Raw genomic sequence first — 19684 nt, 5'->3', positions numbered from 1 at the left:
TTATCCACCTGGTCTCTACAGTACGGGTCCAAGGCATAGAGTACTAAACACGAAGATATAAAGGCAGGAGCCAGTGTGACTACGTGCACAGAAAAGAAGGGACTTATCTACCTTAAGTCTGAGAAGGCTTCACAGAGGAGGGGGTATGAGGGTTTAGAGAAAGATGAAAGGGTAAGGGCTTTGATCATAACCCAAGTAACTCACCCATACCCCTCTTTGTCAAATTCTTAGGTATTGGCTCCAAAACTGACCAGAGGGACAGGTTAGACCCTTTTATTTCAGGCCAGCAAGCCCTCAGGACTCCCCTCGCTCCAGGACACGTAGGACGCACGGGTAAGGCTGTGGGGTGGAGCCTGAACCCCGTGACCTGGGGTGGAAGCAGGAGGAGGTGGGGGTGTGGGCAAAGGAGGGCAGAGGAAGGGTGGCTGGAGAAGCGGGGAGGAGCTAAGTGGTCAAGCAGCCAAAATAAAGAGCACCCGGCTGCCCTGCGGCCGTCACTTGCTCCCTCTGACCAAGGACACCCTCCCTTCAGCCCTTCAAGCAACACAGGTCCTACAAATACGTACATTCTTGCACAAAAAGGAAAGCACCTCAGAGCCACTAGGAAACAAGTGGTATTTTATTCCTTTTTGTCCTTGTTGAGAGGAGAGATCACGACACAGAGAATGGCAGTCCTGGTCACAGCGGCACGGCTGGTCAGTTTCCACGAGAACACGAGGGGCGGGAGGGGCGGGCTCTGACTTTCCACTCTCTTCACCACCTGGGACCTCCTGCTGCTCCCCCTGCAGCAGGGCTGCCTGGAGCCCTGCCTGCTCCCTAACCTGGGGCCAGGCTAGCAGAGGGGGCGGGGGCTGGCGCTGCTGCCTGGCCAGCAGGGCGCAGACAGCCAAGCAGAGGACCCCTGCTCTTTCTCCATGCTGCCCCTCCCCAGAGCACGGGCCCCAGCCAAATGCATCCACTCAGCCATGACCTGCCAGAGCCCCAGTTCAGGGATGAGAGTCTGGGTCCAGGCGAGCTGGCTATAGATGGGAATCTCTGGAGCAGGGAAGGGTGGAGAAGGGCGAATGGTTCCAGAGCCCGGGGGGTTATTGCTGAGAAGATATGCAAGGGGCACATTTCCCCGGGGGAAGGGTAAGGCGGGGCATATGGGCACCAGGGAAGGGGTTCAGCCACCCGAGGGCAAGGTGGGCTCATCAGCTCCTTGCTGGAACCTCCCACTGCCAAGAGACCTCAGCACAGATTTGGTCCAGGGACAAGTATGGAAGCAAGGTTCTTACAAAAGGAGTGAAAAGCAGCCATGCACAAGGGTCATGAAGGTGATGTAAACCTTCCCAAGCCCCAAGCCAACTGGAGATTCCCACCAGACCCCCATAGCCACCCTGAAATCGAGAGAAGGGACTGGTCTCTCAGAGAAAAAGCAGACTCCCAAGAGTGGGAGGTGATGGGGCCACGGAGAGAGGCAGGCGCTGCCAGCCACATGGCTCAGCTCCGGCCCAGGAAGGTGGGTTCGGGTTCACTAAAACACAACATCATCCACGAACAAGCAACCACAAAGATCACAGTCATCAGACACACACACACAGACATACACATCACAGGAGGTGGACGAGACCACAGGCTCCAGGTGGGGGAGGCGGGGTTGCATTATTAAGTTGAGGACAGGTGTCAAGGGGCTGGGGACACATAAGCTCTTGGCTTCTCCTGGGGAAAGACCTGTTGCTGAAGTGGCCGGTTTTCTTAAGCATCAGCATTTGCATCTAAAGGTTCAAGCAGCTGCCTTCAGGTTCTGGAGGTGGAAGCAGAAGAGAATTCAAATTAAAACAAACCCCTGGCTTCCTTTCAAACCTCTCCATCCACGCGTCTCCCAGCCATTCCTTAGGGCAGCCCCTCTGCCCATGGGAACCCCTAAGATGAGACCCACTCCAAGTGCCTTGTTTTCAGTACACCAGAGGATGAGTCTGAGAACCAGGACCAGGAGATGAAGGTGGAGGAGGGCATGGAGCTCAGGGTGGGGGGCTCTCTCAGGGGAATGGAAGCTGGCAGATGAAGACATGGAAAGGATTGTTAAACCCGGGTTTCTTTCTCAGGACACTCTCAAGAATTGCTCACAGTCCTGAGACTCAGGAGAACACGGTTTCCAAGGAAGTTCTAGTTTAAAAAAAAAAGACAATTGTTGGCTCAAGGCTCCTCCCTGGCGCCTCCCCACACAGCTCCCCAGATTCGGAACCACGAGCTGCCGTGACGTGGACAAATCACTGAGCCACAGCTAGGACACCTGCCACCTGGATTGGATCTATAGCCACGTCAAGCTGAGGCATCCCTGACCTCCCCAGGGCCCAGCTAGAAGATGGAGGTAATGAGCCCCACTCTGCCCACCCACGGGGCTGTCATGAGAACAGAAAGCACTTAGGAGTGAATTCAAGTGCTCCACAGGTACCCCGTGTTATTACCATCACGGTAAGAGCTGGTGTACCGGCATTCTACATCCAGAAATTTCTTTCAACTCACAATTTAGGATAAAGTATATCCCTTATCTGGGGCTTCCCTGCTGGCTCTGTGGTAAACAACCTTCCTGTTAATGAGGAGACGCGGGTTCAATCCCAGGGTTGGGACAATCTCCTGAAGAAGGAAATGGCAACCCGCTCCAGTATTCTTGCCTGGGAATACCGGAAAGAATTCTAGTATCCCATGGATAAGAACCTCCATGGACAGAAGGAGCCTGGCGGGCTACAGTCCATGGGGTCGCGAAGAGTTGGCACTACTTAGCAACTAAACCACAACATATCCCTTATTTGTATGGAAAAAAGGCAGAGTGAGCAATAGAAGACTGATCGCTGCTGTGTCCCAGTGTATCGCAGGGTATGTCATAAAGGGAGACAGGCAGGAGCAGAGGGGTGTGGTGAAATGCAGCCCTCAACTATCAATACAAAGTCCCTGAGCTCAAGTTCCAGTCTGTTACTTACTATCTGTATGGCTCTTCTCTCTGACCTCAATTTATTCATCTATAAAATGGGGCTAAACCCCACCTGTCCTACTCACTTTTTCTGGCAGGCTTGAGTGAGTTTGTGTATGTGGCAGCAATTTGAAAACCATAAAGCATTTAGATTATTGCTTTCCTGCATTACTATAACGAACAACGGAAATGAATACTGAACAGTAACTTGGTGCCCCTAAATGTCAAGAACTGATAATGCTGGTATGGTGTTGGGGGTGGGGGTTCGGGGCCATATACTATTCTTCCTACTTCTGTGTAGGTTGGAAAGTTTCAAAATAAAATGTTAACTTCAAAGGATGGCCTGAGGAACTTTCTGAATCATCACTGGAAGCCATTGTCTTTATACGACTTTGATATCAGGAGCATTTCACGAACGCTAATTCCCTCCCAAGCCATGCCCACATGGCAGCTAGGATGAAGCCCCAGCAACTTGACTGCTGGGTTGTGAGGAAGCTCTATTTCCCAACTGCATGTTTTGTGTGTGTGTGCATGTGGTACTGGGAGGTTTTAGTCCATCTGTCTCATGGACTTCAGACTGAGTTTCTGCAGAGCACAGCTCATAATAAAAGCCATGCACATTGCAAAAGCTAGCCCAATTCTTCCCTGATGACTCCTCGGCCAGACTCTGGTCAGAACAGTGATGGTGACAGAAGATATGGGCAGACAGCATCTTACCTTTGCGCCTGGGGGCTGCACTTCAGTTCTCTGCTTTCTGGGGCTCCGTGGCTGGAAAAAGAACCAGAATGGAGCCCAGTGAATGTATGGAGGGTGGGGAATGAACTCCTCACCCCAGCGGGCCACCCCCGCCCCCCACAGCAGCTATGCCTGTCTCGGGGGTTGGGGGGAGCCTGACCCACAGAGCAGAGGTGATTCATGCAGACTGTGAGTCAGACAGACCCGCGCAGATCCCCATCTGCTATTCACCTGTTAGAGGACTTGGCATGTTCCTGAACTTTTCTGAGCCCCTCTGTTGTAAAATGTGGAGAGTGATGCCTACCTCCTGGGGCCGTGTGCCCACTACTGAGAAGTGAAGCACTCTGTCCCAAGCCCAGCACTGAGCAGAGTCCCTGTAAGTAGCAGTCGTCAGCCTGTCTAGTGGAGGTGAGGGGATGACACAGAAGAGGACCCGGGACCCCTCTCTGGCACCTGGAAACATGCCTGGCCGGCCAGCTCTCAAGAAGCCACCGCACCTGACATCCATCCTCCACCCCAAGCTGTACAAGGACCCTTGCCCGTTTCCTCCGTCCCACCTGGGCAGGTGGTCTTGACACTTACCATTTGCAGTGACGAGGTTCTCCACCTGAGCTTCCTCATCCCCAGGAGCCCTGCAGGCAGACAAGATGCAAGCCGTCAGAGGTCTCCAGGGCAAACCCAGAGAGCACCGCCACTCCCCTTGCTGGGGCAGGGCCCAGGGATTCATCTCCTCCAGGTCATGGTGGATCATTCTCCATTATGGGGCTCATGGCATGCGGGGCAGTCAGAGGAATTTACGGGCACCCTTCGATGTTGGCACCCGAGAGGGATAAGTGCTGGGAAGGGGTGTGTTCTGTCACTGACTTGGGACTTCTGAGGTCCAGGGCTGCCCTGAGTTACCATGGGGACTAATGAGTGTGCCCTTATGTAGGGGCAGAAGGGTGAGTGAGAGGAAGCCCAAATTTCCACAAAAATCAAAGAGCCTCATGAACAGGTGACCCGCAGAGCAGCATCACAGGTCCTGGAGAGAGGAGACAGACCTCGAGAGAGACCCTGAGGCCAAGCCCAACTGTCTCAAGGGCCTCCAGACAAGGATCCAGCATCTTCTTCCTCTCCCTCCCCCACTCCACACAAACATCAGAAGAAAGAAGGGCAGGCTGACCCTTGACCTTTTGACCTCTCCTTTGCCCCCAAGGCTGCCTGGCAACTCGCAAAACTTCTACCCCTACCCCAAGGCACATGGCCTGTCTCCGAGACAAGAATCCAGAAATACATTCATTTGGGGGTCACACACCACGGGCCCCTCCCTGTGCCCCCCCAGCGTCACCCCAGGTGCCCACAGCAATGGCATCCTTACCGCGGCTTCTGATTAAAACTGCACTTGCATCGGCGGCCTGAAAGACAAAGAAACCATCCAGGGTTAGTGTCCGGCTTGGCCAGAGCAGGGCTGCGCTGTGAGTCTGGGACGGTGTGACTAGTGGCCTGGGATTCTGCGCAGTGAATGACTTGCACGGCTGTATGTGGCGATCCTTGGTTGGAGGAGGGCTCTTCTGATGTCAAGGTTCAACACGACTGTCTTCTTGACCACGTAAGCGCTGACAGCTGCGAGCAGCCCAGGCTCATGAGGAGAAACAAATGCAGGGGGATACGCCTCGGAGCCCTCTAAGGACAGCCCCCGTCTCCTCTCCCCTGTGACTTCCCCACTCACGCCCTGATGGATACAGCCACCCCGCCCCTTCGTATCTGTGCTTGTTTTCATCGAGTACTTATTCTGTTCATGCTTCACTGTTTCACTGAGCACCTATTATGTGCCCAGCAGCGTATTAGGTTCTGGAGATAACTAGGAAGATAGACAGGCTCCTTCGATCTCCAGGAAAGAGAACTGCCAGGCTTTTACACCGCATACCACCTGCTTCACAGCCACAGACATTGCCCTTCGAGAGTGAGCAGAGGAACAAATATACTTACTGAGGATAAGCAGGATCCCCACCGAGAAGAGGACCACGGCAAACACCAATCCCCCAATTCTCAGGGTCTGGTAGTCTGCGAAAGGAACAAGGGTGAGAGTCAGAAGAGGGGGAGGGCCAGGGAGAGCACGTCAGTCCCGCCCCTGGGTGGGGCTGTGCCTCCCCCACCATCACCACTCACCATAATGAAAAGGGTCCTTTTCTTTCTCCTGCTCAGTGGCTGGAAAAACAAACAGATGTGGTCAAGAAGAAGACAGCTCACATCTCCCACCTTGTCTCACAGGCCCCACTCCCCACACAGGGATCCCTGGAAAGCAGGGCCCAGGAAGCAGAGACGCTCACAGAAGCATGGAAGGGTGGGCAGCCTGCCAGGGTCACTGTGGGGGCCAAAGGCAGGTGCAGCTCAGAGCCCGAGTCAGAGTCTGTGTTCACAGGAGACACACATATTGCCCCTTCTGAATCTTAAATCATCCCCAAAAGGCAGGGGGATTTTCTTCTTGTTACAGGTGCAGAGGCTGAAACCAAGGGAGGACACGTGACTCGCAGTCTAGACTGATGTGCAAGTCTGGCTCCCAGTATTCAGGCTGAGTCTACAGGGACCTGCTGGGCTTGATGGCAGGAGCCAGTGGGGAGAGGTGGGCAGGCTGGATTGGGGGCTGAGTTAGCTGCTGCCTTCCAGGATTTTCTTTGCAGACTAAAGGCAAGGAAGCTGATCAGACAGGTAGAATCTCAGAGCCCCCCACCCTGAGTGTCCCACAGGGCCAGGACCTTCCATGAGAAAGGGCTGTGGCTGCCACCCTGTCGAGCCAGGTCCTGAGGGATACTCACCACTGGCCAGGACCGCTGGGGCCAGGAGGCCACACAGGAAGAGCAGCACCACTTCCATGGCGTCTGGGGACAGAGGGAGGGAAATGATTCTCTGGGTAGGAGACTCCTCACTCTAACCCTCAGCCCGGCCTGGGCCCCAGTCGGACTCCCACCCTGACTCCCACCCTGACTCCAAGCTCTCCCCTCAGATGGTTTGAAAGCCGAAGCAGCTGCCACTGACAGACTCCTTACAGCGGGCTCTGCAAGCATGAATGCAATTACGATGGAATCAGTTCAACCAGCAGGCGCTGTGACTAATAACCCGTTTTGCAGGTGAAGAGCCTGAGCTTAAAGGAGGTGAATAACACTTATGAAGCAAGCAGCAGAGCCTGGATCCTAACCCAGCTCAGGAATGCCTCCACCAGGCCGCCTCTCCGGTGCCAAAGTCACAAAACCCCAAGGGTTTGGGGAGAACATCTCACCTGAGTCCTCCTCCCCAGACTACCCAGAGACATGGCCATCTCTAGCTCATTAAGATGACTGGGACTTGTGCCTCATCCTCTACAACTGAGACCCACTGGCGGAAGTTTTTTCTATCAGATTAAACGGGGGCAGGGAGACCAATGCCCCTCGTGTCCAGCCAGGGGTGAGGGTGGGAGGCTTGCTGTTTCCTGGACTCTGTATAATAATCCCTGAAGGGCTGACAGCTCTCCCTCAAGGTGCCCCCGCACCCTCTCACCTCCAAAGTGCCCAAGTCAACTCCTCTCATAGACTCTAGTTCATAAACCTCTGAAAGGTGGTTTGATTAAACAAAGGGAGCATGGAGACAGGTTCTCAGAGCATCAATGCCTGGCCTCCCCTTCCCCAGCAGGTGCCTGAGACTTCTGCTCAAGCCCCTGGTCTCGGGTCAGTGGTCCCTGGATGGGCCATCTGGATGGAGGCCGAGGGCAGGGCAGCTGGTCCCTCCCAGGGATGGATTTCGGTGCAGTTACACGTGCCTCACTCATGGGCTTAAAGGAGGGCACTAGAGAGCCAGAGAGGTAAAGGGAAAGAAACCCAGGCCAGAAAAGACCAAAGCTGCTTGCTCTTTCTTGGTGGGGTGAAACCGGCTGCGGTCTGACCTCCTGCACGTTCTCTAGCAGCCAGGACCACACGTGCTGGGAGGGTTCATTCCTCTCCTGGCCCAGCAGCCCGCAGCCCCCAGCTGCCCTTCACCTCCCGGCCAGCAGAGGTCAGAATAGCTCCATCCGCAATCAAACCACGGCAGTGACCCTGGACTCCACTTGGAATTCAAGAAGCATTTCTCGTAAGGCAGTTATTTGCTTTTAATGCTACTTCACTTAATATTTGTATTTCTTTTAAACTTCACATTATATTTCATAAGTATAAAAACATATGTAACACACATAATGAAACAGTAAAAGGAAACATCCATAAAGCAGCTTAAGAACTGGCACTTTGTACACGCTGCTGCATTTATCTATTTCCTCCAACCCATCCCCTTGCCTTACTCCCAGAGGTAAACAGCACCCTGAACATAGACGTTTAACAAGTTCCTTGCTTTTCTTTAAAAAAAAGTTTAAAAATTAAGATACAATTCATATACCACAAAATTCATTTTAAAGCGTACAATTCAATGATGTTTAGTATATTCACAAAATTGTGCACTATCATCTTTAAGAAACATTCATCATCCCAAAAGAAAGCTGGTACCCACGGGCAGTCATTTCTCATTATCCCTTTCTCACAGTCCCTGACAATTACTATCTACTTTCTGTCTCTATGGATTTGCCTATTCTGGGTCTTTGTATAAACATATCATAAAATACATAGCCTTTTGCATCTGGTTTCTTCACTTAGCATAAAGCTTTCAAGGTTCATCTATACTGTAGCATGTATCAGTACTTTTTATGGCTGAATAATATTCCATTGTATACTACTAAGTCGCTTCAGTCGTGTCCGACTCCGTGCGACCCCACAGACAGCAGCCCACCAGGCTCCCCCATCCCTGGGATTCTCCAGGCGAGAACACTGGAGCGGGTTGCCATTTCCTTCTCCAATGCATGAAAGGGAAAAGTGAAAGTGAAGTTGCTCAGTCGTGTCTGACTCTTCGTGACCCCATGGACTGCAGCCTACCAGGCTCCTCTGTCCATGGGATTTTCCAGGCAAGAGTACTGGAGTGGGGTGCCATTGCCTTCTCCATTCCATTGTATGGAGATATATATATATATATATTGCTCTTTTTAAAGAATATTTATCACTTACATGTATCTGAAAAACACATCAGTGGAGCTTCTTTGAGCTTTATAATGTATCACTTTGTTTCATCATCTGACACTGGCTTTTTTGTTGTTCAACACTTCTAAGACTCATTCATAAACACAGTTCATTCATTTTTCAGTGTTATGTAATACTTCACTGTGCAGGTAAATATTACCATGTATTAGTCTGTTCTATCAACAGATTTTCCCCCCAATTATGTGCTATTATAGTGTAGTTTTTGAACATATTTTGAGTTTGTTGCCTAGCACACAAGGGCACTGTTTTTCAAATCTTTTAACTACCACTTTCACAGGAAATATTTTTTATGTTGGAACCCAGTACAAACATACATACATGTAAACCAGAAATAACAATATTGCTAAACAATACTTAGCCTTTAAAAGGATGATGCCCTCTGATATTTTCCATTCTGTTTCTTTAAAAGAAAAAAATAGCTAGGCCAATTAATGGCTAGACCCACAAATTAATTAGTGGGTCACTCTTCAGTTTGAAAAATTATATTCAAGAGATAAGTTTAGGAGTTAAGTCATTGGGTTGTACAAATTATCAACTTTATGGAAAATGTTCAAACTATTTCCCAAGTGACCATCCCCACTTTAAAGTCCCACCATCGCATATGACTGTCCCTACTACTCCACATCCTTATCACTTGCTATTACTAGACTGCTTAATTTCTGCCAATCTAGAAGTGTAAACTATGGTCTCAATTGGATTCCTTAGAAATGCAGTTTAGCTTTTGATTGTTTATTTGCCATGCCTGTTTCTTCATCAGTGATGGCCCTTTCATGTCTTCTGCTCAGTTTTCCAATGGGTTGACATCACTATTATTCACTTATTATTCTGGATACTAAAGTTTTGTCATTAAGGATACTTGCCTTTTTACATTTTTACTGTTTCTCAATGAGTACAATTTCTTACTTCTAATGTTACTGAATGCAACGATCTTTCTGTCTTGTTTAAAGATATTCCTTGCCACCCTGAGTCAGAAAGAATTTGCAGGACTTCCCTGGTGGTCCAGCAGTTAAGACTCTGCACTCTCATTGCAGAGAGCCAGGTTCCATCCTGGTCAAAGAACCAGATCCCGCAGGCTGAAACTAAAGATTTCACGCTGCAACTAAAAGGTCCCACCCCACATGCTGAAACTGAAGACCCTTCATGCCATAACTAAGCCTCAGTACAACCAAATAAATACTTAAAAAAATTTTTTTTTCTTCTAAATATGTTAAAGTTCTGTCTTTTACATTTAAGTCTGTATTCCATCCAGAATGAATGTCTATGGAAGGCATGAGGTTGGAATCCAATTCTTGCTCTTTCCACCTGACAGTCAGATGTCCTGGACAGCACCATCTGTCGGTATCTTCCAGGGCCACTCGTGTCATGTATCTGGTTTCTGTTCAGGTGTGGGTCTGTTTCTGGCCTTTCTCTTTGGATCTATTCGTCCATTTGTCTGTTCTTGCATCAAGATCACTGTTTCAGTTACTATAGCTTTATGGTAATCTTCCCAAGTGGTGGGAGAAGCTTCCTCTTCTTTTTCTCCTCTCTTCTCTGCCTCTCTTACCTCTTCCTTCAGGAATGTCTTAGCTATTCTTGGTCTTCTGCTCTTATATATATATATTTTAGAATCAGTCTGTTAAACTCATCTAAAATGATTGGGATTTTCATTGGAATCACAATTCACCTATTCCCTTGTGGCTCAACTGGTAAAGAATCCACCCAATATGGGAGACCTGGGTTCAATCCCTGGGTTGGGAAGATCCCCTGGAGAAGGGAAAGGCTACTCACTCCAGTATTCTGGCCTGGAGAATTCCATGGACTGTATGGTCCATGGGGTCACAAAGAGTCAGATGCACAACAGAGCGACTTTCACTTCACTTCATAGAACATGGGGACAATTAACATTTTTGTGATATTCAGTCTCCTGTCTATAAATAAATCTTTTCATTTGCTTATATTCTTTTCAATGTTTTTTTTGGGGCTCTGCCACGGGGCATGTGGGATTTTAGTTCCCTGACCAGGGATCGAACCTGTGCCCCCTGCAGTGGAAGTGCAGAGTCTTAACCACTGCCCACTGGACTGGCAGGGAAGTCCCTCAGTGTATTTCAATAAAGTTTTATAAATGCTTTCATATAGGTCTTCCACGTCTTCTGTTAGATATATTGCTAGGTACCTTATTATTTTATTGTTATTTAAAATACTGTCTCTTGTGTTTTCTAATTTTTGCTGGTATGGAGAAAGGCAATTGATTTGTATACATTGATCTTAAATCCAATCATCTTACTAAACTCTCTTACTATTTATAATAATTTACCTATAGATTCTTTTGGTTTCTCTGTGGACATATCTGTAAATGATACAAGACTGTTTCTTCTATTCTAATAGAAGAATATAGTGTTTATTTCTATTTCTTGTCACACTGTACTGCTAGGACTTATAGTAAAATGCAGAATAGAATCAGTGATAAAAGACATACACACATATAGTCTTACTAATTTTTAAATTTGTGTGTATGTTTAATTTTCCCCCAGCTTTATTGTGATATAACATTGTGTAAGTTTACAGTGTATAATTACCACAATAAAGTTTGTTAATACTTCCATCACCTCACATAATTACCTTTTGTCTGTGCGTGTTGAGACTGGATAATGAAAATGTAGTATATATGTTTATATGTGTGTGTGTGCACACGTGCGCACACTTACACACTCGGTCATGTCCCTCTGTTTGCAACCCCATGGACTGTAGCCCTCCAGGCTCCTCTGTGCATGGAATTTCCCAAGCACAAATACTGGAATGGGTTGCCATTTCCTTCTCCAGGGCATCTTCCTGACCCAGGGCTTGAACCTGCGTCTCCTGCACTGGCAGGCATCTCCTGCGTTGGGATATTATTTAGTTATAAAAAAGGAGATTACTGATTTTAAATAGATTTCTTCTAACATTTTAGAAGTTCCCCTCTAATCCTGGTTTTCCAACATGTTTCTCTTTTATATTAATTATGAATGAGTACTCTACATCTATATTTTTTAACCTATATCAATGAAGTAAAGTGAATATAAAATTATCTAATGTTAAATCATCCTTGCATTTGTGGGATGAAAGCAATGTATTATTTTAAATAAACTGATGGATTTGGCTTGCTGATATGTTGTTTAAGATTTTTGCATTTATGTGCATGAGTGATATGGGGCTGCAATTTTTATTTTATTGTATCAACCTTGCCTGCTTTTGGTATCATGGTAGTACTGGCCTCACAGAACAAGTATTTCCTCTCTTGCTACTCCCTGGAAGAGACTGCAGAAGATTGAAATAAATATAGTATAAATAAATAGTATGTTCTTTGAACATTTGGTAGAACTAAACTATAAAATCACCTGACTTAGTATTTTCTTTGTGGGATAATTTTAACTTGTCTTTTCAATGAGTTAATGGTTACGACACTCTGGCTTCCCAGATGGTGCACTGGTAAAAGAATCTACCTACCAATGCCGGGGACACAGAAGAAGCAGGTTCAGTCCGTGGGTCTGGAAGATCCCCTGGAGTAGGAAATGGCAACCCACTCCAGTATTCTTGCCTGGAGAATTCCATGGACAGAGGGGGATGGCGGACTACAGTCCAGGGGATTGCAAAAGAATCAGACACAACTGAAGAGACTGAGAGCGCGCGTGCACACACACGCACACACACGCGCACACACACGCACACACACACGCACACACACACACACACACACACACGACATTCTTCAGATTTCTACCTTTTTCTTGATGGACTGCAGCCCGCCAGGCTCCTCTGTCCATGGGATTTCCCAGGCAAGGATACCGGAGTGGGTTGCCATTTCCTCCTCCACAGGATCTTCCCTGAATACAGTTAGTGAGTTTTAATTTTTACAGAAATGTTTCCTTTTCTATTCAAATTTACTGCCATAAGGTTGTTTGTAGTATTTTCTAGCTATCATTAGAAATCTTTGTTGGATCTGAATTATGTTCTTTTTTACATTGTTAATTTTGTTTATTTGCGACAACTCTCTTCTGTCTTGATTGGACTCACTAGAGATTTAACTGTTTTAATAGTCTTCTCAAAGAACCAACTCTTAATTTTGTTGATCCTCTTTACGGTTTTTTAAATTATTCTTAATTCTGCCCTTAAACATTCTTTGGGTTTATTCCATTGTTTTCTCTTTAGATTTGTTTTCTTTTATTGTATATCTAGCTCATTAATATTTAGCATTTCTTGTTTTCTAATCTTAGCACTTAAGACTATAATCGTCTAAGTGCCACTTTCATTCCAAATATAAGCTTTGAAATGTGACTTTTTGATTATTATTTAGTTCTTAGTATTTTAGACTTGTGCTATAATTTATTTGACCTGTGCATCAAGAAGCACGCTTTTTAAATGTTCAAATGTATAGTGATTTTAAATTTACTTTTGTTACTAACTTGAAGTCTGCTCCTGCCCCTAAAAAGGGCTCTAAAAAAGCTGTGACCAGGGCCCAGAAGGACGGCAAGAAGCGCAAGCGCAGCCGAAAGGAGAGCTACTCCGTGTACGTGTACCAGGTGCTGAAGCAAGTCCATCCGGACACCGGCATCTCGTCCAAGGCCATGGGAATCATGAACTCCTTCATTCATGACATTTTCGAGTGCATCGCTGGTGAGGCATCGCACCTGGCGCATTACAACAAGCGCTCGACTATCACATCCAAGGAGATCCAGACCGCCGTGCGCTTGCTGCTACCTGGGGAGCTGGCCAAGCACGCCGTGTCCGAGGGCACTAAGGCTGTCACCAAGTATACCAGCTCCAAGTAAATATAATATGCCTAGCCGCTGTTAACGGAGAAGGCAATGGCACCCCACTCCAGTACTCTTGCCTGGAAAATCCCATGGATGGAGGGCCTGGTGGGCTGTAGTCCATGGGGTCGCTAAGAGTCGGACACAACTGAGCAACTTCACTTTCACTTCACTCTAACTTAAGTGCACTGTGGTCAGAGAATGTGCTCTGTAGTATTTGGATATCTTGAAATTTATTGAGACTTGCTTTGTGATCTAGTATATGGTTATTCACTTCAAAAACTATACTCCATGTATTAAATTACAAATTCTTTTATTGTTGGGAAAAAAGTTCTATATGCCATTGTGTGTGTGTGCTAAGTCGATTCAGTCATGTCCTACTCTTTGTGACCCCATGGACTATAGCCCACCGAGCTTCTCTGTCCATGGGATTATCCAGACAAGAATACTGGAGTGGGTTGCCATTCCCTTCTCCAGGGGATCTTCCCAACCCAGGAACTGAACCCAGGTCTCCTGCATTATAGGCAGATTCTTTACTGTATGAGCTCCCAGGGAAGTCCCTGTATGCCATTGCTGCTGCTAAGTCGCTTCAGTCGTGTCCGACTCTGTGTGACCCCAGAGACGGCAGCCCACCAGGCTCCCCCGTCCCTGGGATTCTCCAGGCAAGAACACTGGAGTGGGTTGCCATTTCCTTCTCCAGTGCATGGAAGTGAAAAGTGAAAGTGAAGTCGCTCAGTCATGTCCGACTCTTCGAGACCCCATGGACTGCAGCCCACCAGGCTCCTCCGCCCATGGGATTTTCCAGGCAAGAGTACTGGAGTGGGGTGCCATTGCCTTCTCCGTGTATGCCATTAGATTAAGAAAATTAACCATATTGTTGAAATTTCTATATGTTTTCTCATGTTTTGACTGTGTGACCAATTTGAAAAAGTTGCTTTATAATCTACCACTGTGAGGAAGAATTTATAAATTTATCCCCAAATTTCTTACAATATTATAACAATAAGTTTAAAATTGTTACCTTGTCCTTCGAGCTGACTCTTTTACGATTACATATGAATCCTATCTTAAATTCTACTTTACTTTCTACTTTTCTTTATGCATTGTGTGTATCTTATCATCTTACAGTAAACAGCTAGATTTAAAAAATTCGACCTGATTATTAACGGTCAAGTTTACTCCATTTAACTTTATTGTGACTATTGACATATTTGGTCTGATTTCTACCACCTGTTTCCCTCCTACTTTTCTTATGTGTATTTCTCTTTCGATTTTTTTTTTCTAATTTATTTTCTCCCTCTACTGGTTAAGAAATTATCCAAGCTATTTCTAGTCTTTTAGTAGTTACCTTTGGAATTTGATCATTTGTATTTTCTATAGACTGAATGTTTGTGTCCCCAAAATTCATGTGTTGAAACCTAATCCTCAATGAGATGGTATTTGGAGGTAGGCCTTTGGGAGGTAATTAGGTCACGAGTTGGGGGAGCCCTTATGATGAGATTAGTGCTCTTTTATAAGAGACCCCAGAGACCCCTTGCCCCTCTGCCATGTGAGGGCTCAGTGAGGAGACGGCTATCTATCAGCCAGGAAGCAAGCCCTCATCAGACACTGAATCTGCTGGCACCTGGATCTTGGACTTCCCAGCCTCCAGATATATGAGAAATAAACATCTATTGTTTATGAGCCACCTAGCCTATGGTATTCTGTTATAGCAGCCCCAGAACAGACCAAAACAATATTCAATTTCACAAAGATTTAATTTATATTTTTGGTTGTGCCACATGGCTTGTGGGATCTGAGTTCCCCAACCAGGGATTGAATGTAGGCTCCTGGCAATGAAAGCGCTGAGGACCAACCACTAGCATGCACTCGCAGCTGCTTCGGTCGTGTCCGACTTCTTGTGACCCTATGGACTGCAGCCCACCAGGCTCCTCTGTCCATGGCATTCTCCAGACAAGAATAGTGGAGTGGGTTGTCATGCCCTCTGCCAGGGGATCTTCCCAACCCAGGGATCAACCCCTTGTCTCCTGCACTGCAGGCGGATTCTTTACCTATCGAGCCATCTGGGAAGCCCCACTAACCACTAGACATCCAGGGAATTCCCTTAACAATGAGTTTAAATGTCTACGGCTAACCCAGGGATCAAACCCTGGTCTCCGGCATTGCAGGCAGATTCTTTGTCAGCTGAGCCACAAGGGAAGCCCAAGAATACTGGAGTGGGTAGCCTATCCCTTCTCCAGGGGATCTTCCCGACCCAGGAATCAAACTGGCGTCTCCTGCATTGCAGGCACATTCTTGACCAACTGAGCTATCAGGGAAGCCAAAATGTATAATAGTTATAAGGTAAAATATTCTTCTTGAAAAATACAAATCACCTTCTACCTGATACATATGCTATTATTGTACAAAATTTCAGTTCTGTTCTTAGTTCTATGAAATAGGTATTAGCGTTTGTATTTCTTGGAAAGAAACACTTTATAGATTCACCTGTGTGTATAGTGGCCAGCCTTTAAGAGAGCCCCCAGTACCTCCTGGCATCCACACCTCTGTGCAGTCTCCTTTCACAGTGCACTAGGGCTAGTATGCTGCTGCTGCCGTGGCTAAGTCGCTTCAGTCGTGTCTGACTCTGTGTGACCCCATAGACGGCAGCCCACCAGGCTCCCCCATCCCTGGGATTCTCCAGGCAAGAACACTGGAGTGGGTTGCCATTTCCTGCTCCAATGCATGCAAGTGAAAAGTGAAAGTGAAGTCACTCAGTTGTGTCCGACTCTTCGTGACCCCATGGACTGCAGCCTACCAGGCTCCTCTGTCCATGGGATTTTTCAGGCAAGAGTCTGGAGTGGGGTGCCATTGCCTTTTCCAAGGGCTAGTATGGGTGACCAGTAAAAACATGGCAGAATTGATATGTTACTTCCAGTATCAGATTATAAGCACCACAGCTTTCTTTTCTTGCTTTCTCTCTCACGGATTGCTTGCTCTAGGGAAAGTTACCTGCCATGTTAAAGGATGCTCAGGCTTCCTTATGGAGAGGCCCACATGGCAAAGAACCGAGGAGCTCGGTTCAAAAGCCCACTAGGAAGTAAGGTTGCCATGAACCATTAAGCGGGCTTGATCATCCAGCCTTCACCGACTGTCAACCTGGCTGCCAGTTTGACTGCAAGCTCATCAAAGGCCCAGAGCATAACCACTCAGCTCCTCTCCTCCCTGACTGCTGACCCTCAGAAACTGTGTGAGATCATAAACATTTGTTGTTTTAAGCTACTGTTATGTTGCAACAGATAACTCATGCTGTGTATCTACTAACCCATTTGTTTATGATTCCTTTTGAATCTCAGGCATCCAGCAAGCCATTTTTCTTGATTTCTGGAGAACATCTTAGAATTTTCTTTAATGACGATCTATTAGCTGTAAACTCAGTTTTTCTTTATTGTTCACCCTTCTGGGGGGCAGATCTCACATTCCCCAGTAATTCCAACCTTCTAGTATTCAAGACTTTGTCTAATTCCCTCCCCTGAACAGGGGAAGCAGCTGGGACTGCTTCTAGCCAGCAGAGGGGTTATGAGGCAAGCAAGGCCCCTCCAGGGAGGAGGAAGGACACCGGTCAAGGGTCTCAGGCCGCTAGTCACAGCTACACCTCTCCACAGCTCCACCTAATTACCTCCATAGATGCTTAGGTTCAAGTAAATCCCCAGCCCCGACACACACAAACACACTGAATTCCTAAACAGAGGTATACAATTCCAGGTTCTGCAAGGGATAAACAGGCAAGCAAGACGGGGGGCAGTGTGTGAAAGCAGAGCACTCAAGATATTTCAGCAAATGTGAAGAGAGCTTCATGAGAGGCAGAGACTACACTCAAGGAGTAGCCCGCATGGCAGGGCAGAGAAGAGGGAGCAGGGAATACAATAGGGCACCTGGGCTGCCTCCATGGAGGAGCTGACAGTCCAGCTGAACCCTGAGAGCAGGATGGGATTCTGAGGGACAGCGGTAAGAAAGGAGAAAAGGAAAGGCATTCTGGCAGAGGAAACAGCATGAGCAAAGGCAGTGAGAAGGGAAAACGGGGATCACAAACAGTATTCAATTTCAAGTTCAGTTCAAGTTGCACCTCAAGGCACTTCATTCAGTAGTGGCCACCTGAAGTGGCTTCCTCAGAAGGCTTCTGAATGAGGGCAGGTAGATGTGAGGGCCTTCATCCATCTGTGATGTCTGCAAAGCGCAGGAGGGGCCGTGACAGCCATCTGCCAAGTATTTGCCATTTCGAGAATAAGATACCTTCCAAAACAGTGAATAATCGAGTTGTGTAAAGCATGAGAGTGTGGGTGGTGAGAATTCTGATAAGAGAGCTGGAGTCAGCCTCTAGAGGATCTTGCACGCCAGGCTAAAGAGTAAAGACCTGTCTTTGTATTCTAAAGAAAACATTTCTGATCAAGTTACAGTGAGCTGAAAGAAATACTGTTACAGATCTGGAAAGAGACCAACTCTCCTCCTTCAAGCTGCTGCCCAGGCCAGGACTACGCCAGCCACACTTCAGCATAAGCTTCCTTGGGGGGCCTCTTGGCCCCCACACCCATTTTAAAAAATCTCGCTGGTTCCTCTGGCACTGTCCCTGAGTCGAGTGGCCAAGGACGCAGACAGAGCCTCTGAAGGGAAACAGAATGTCTTTCTCTCATGGCTGCACTGAGGACCTCTATCTCTTTCTCCTCTCCCTCCCACACAACTGCCCCTCACATTCCTTTCTCCCAGAAAGGAGGCGAGGCTGGCCGAGGAGTGGGGGAGGTTGAGAGGTGGTAGGTGTGGTAAACCCCATTTCCAGGCCACAGAGGCTAAGTAGTAGATTGAAGGGTGGGCGGGAATTTTTGGAAGACTGAAAAGCAAGGCAGAGTTGGGTGGAGCTGGGAGAGGGGGTTCAGGAAAATCACATTAGCCACCTGCACATGTGAGATCATGGACCCCCCTACCTGGGAGAGCCTGTGAACCTGGCCCCCTGGGATGGGGCTCCGGCAAAGTCCTAACTTTTAGACAGGGATGGGGTACGGTCCTTCCCATCTGGAAAACAGAACCAGCCACCTTGTGCTTCCTCTGAAGCATCTTCAGAGAAACAATTCAGAATCCACTCATTTTCCTGCTCTGTTCCATGCTCTCATTTATCTCGACACTGATAAACAGCTGACACTGAGTGGCAACAGCCTGTCCATGTTAATTTCCCTCCCTGATCTCTCTGCCGTCTGCACAGTTGCTTTTCTGCATGTGCAGGAGACAGCAATCAGAAGAGTTTCTCTGGTGATTATCTTTCCATACTGAGTCACATAATTTCACATAATTGCCGGGTAAAAGCTGCTCAGAAAGAGAAGCCACGAGCTGATGATATAGCATCACGCTATATTATTTTTGATTCCACGAAGCAGTGAGGTAGATCAGAATACCCAGTTCTATTGTGAAAATAACTCAGAAACAACCTCCCTTTAAAAGGCACAAGCTCCAAATTACAGGGAAACATCCTCATCTCATCCTCATCTCTGTCTCATTCAGCCCCCAAGGCCTCGCTTCCCTTCCCTGGCATCCCACCTGCTTGCCTTCCTTAGGGTTCAGCCCATCAAAAATGTGCCCAGAGGGATCACCAAGGCCTGGGTCCTGGCAGGATCCCCAAAGAAAGATAAGGCCCCCTCCCTAGAAAGGACATACCAGAAGGGGACCTTTATGGGGTCACAGAATGCCTGGAAAAGTGAAAGTGTTAGTCGTTCAGTCGAGTCCGACTCTTTGTGACCCTATGGACTGTAGCCCACCAGGCTCCTCTGTCCCTGGGATTTTCCAGAATACTGGAGTGGGTTGCCATTTTCTTCTCCAGGGAAGCTTCCTGACCCAGGGATCGAACCTGGGTCTCCTGCATTGCAGGCGGATTCTTAACCATCTGAGCCACCAGGGAACCCCTAATACCTGGGCCTTATTGTTTAGGCTAACTGGTTACCCTAGACTGTTATTGCATGCCAAGGAACAAGATTTAGCCTATGATGTATCCAAATCTTTGGAACAAAGAAGCCTGTTAAAAGATTTTGCTGTGTATAAATAGGACATAAGCATGATGTGAGGTATACCAGATGGACTTAGAAGCACTGAATGCCAGTGAGTTAAAATGATTGAGATGAAAGCTCTTTATTTGA

At 47.4% G+C, this 19684-nt stretch overlaps 1 protein-coding gene across 3 annotated transcripts in view; it reads right to left on the bottom strand.

The window, feature by feature from the left end:
• Window positions 1–598: 598 nt before the first annotated feature.
• The window catches only part of FXYD6 (FXYD domain containing ion transport regulator 6), a 36732-nt gene continuing 17646 nt past the window's right edge, over window positions 599–19684 (bottom strand). For 2 of the 3 annotated variants that reach the window (XM_070384152.1, XM_070384150.1), the window contains exons 2-8: window positions 6484–6546; window positions 5837–5875; window positions 5657–5731; window positions 5046–5082; window positions 4271–4320; window positions 3671–3721; window positions 599–1786 (exon numbers count right to left, since the gene is read on the bottom strand). In XM_070384152.1, the coding sequence (XP_070240253.1) occupies window positions 3693–3721; window positions 4271–4320; window positions 5046–5082; window positions 5657–5731; window positions 5837–5875; window positions 6484–6541 (288 nt within the window). In that variant the 5' untranslated portion in view covers window positions 6542–6546 and the 3' untranslated portion in view covers window positions 599–1786; window positions 3671–3692. Of the gene's footprint in view, window positions 1787–3670; window positions 3722–4270; window positions 4321–5045; window positions 5083–5656; window positions 5732–5836; window positions 5876–6483; window positions 6550–19684 lie in introns of all 3 variants that reach the window. The other variant, XM_070384151.1, reaches the window with a different exon arrangement.

This window comes from Bos mutus, chromosome 15, assembly GCF_027580195.1.
Source record: "Bos mutus isolate GX-2022 chromosome 15, NWIPB_WYAK_1.1, whole genome shotgun sequence".
In the NCBI taxonomy this organism is placed as follows: Eukaryota; Metazoa; Chordata; class Mammalia; order Artiodactyla; family Bovidae; genus Bos; species Bos mutus.
This window is presented reverse-complemented; position numbering and strand designations above follow the sequence as displayed.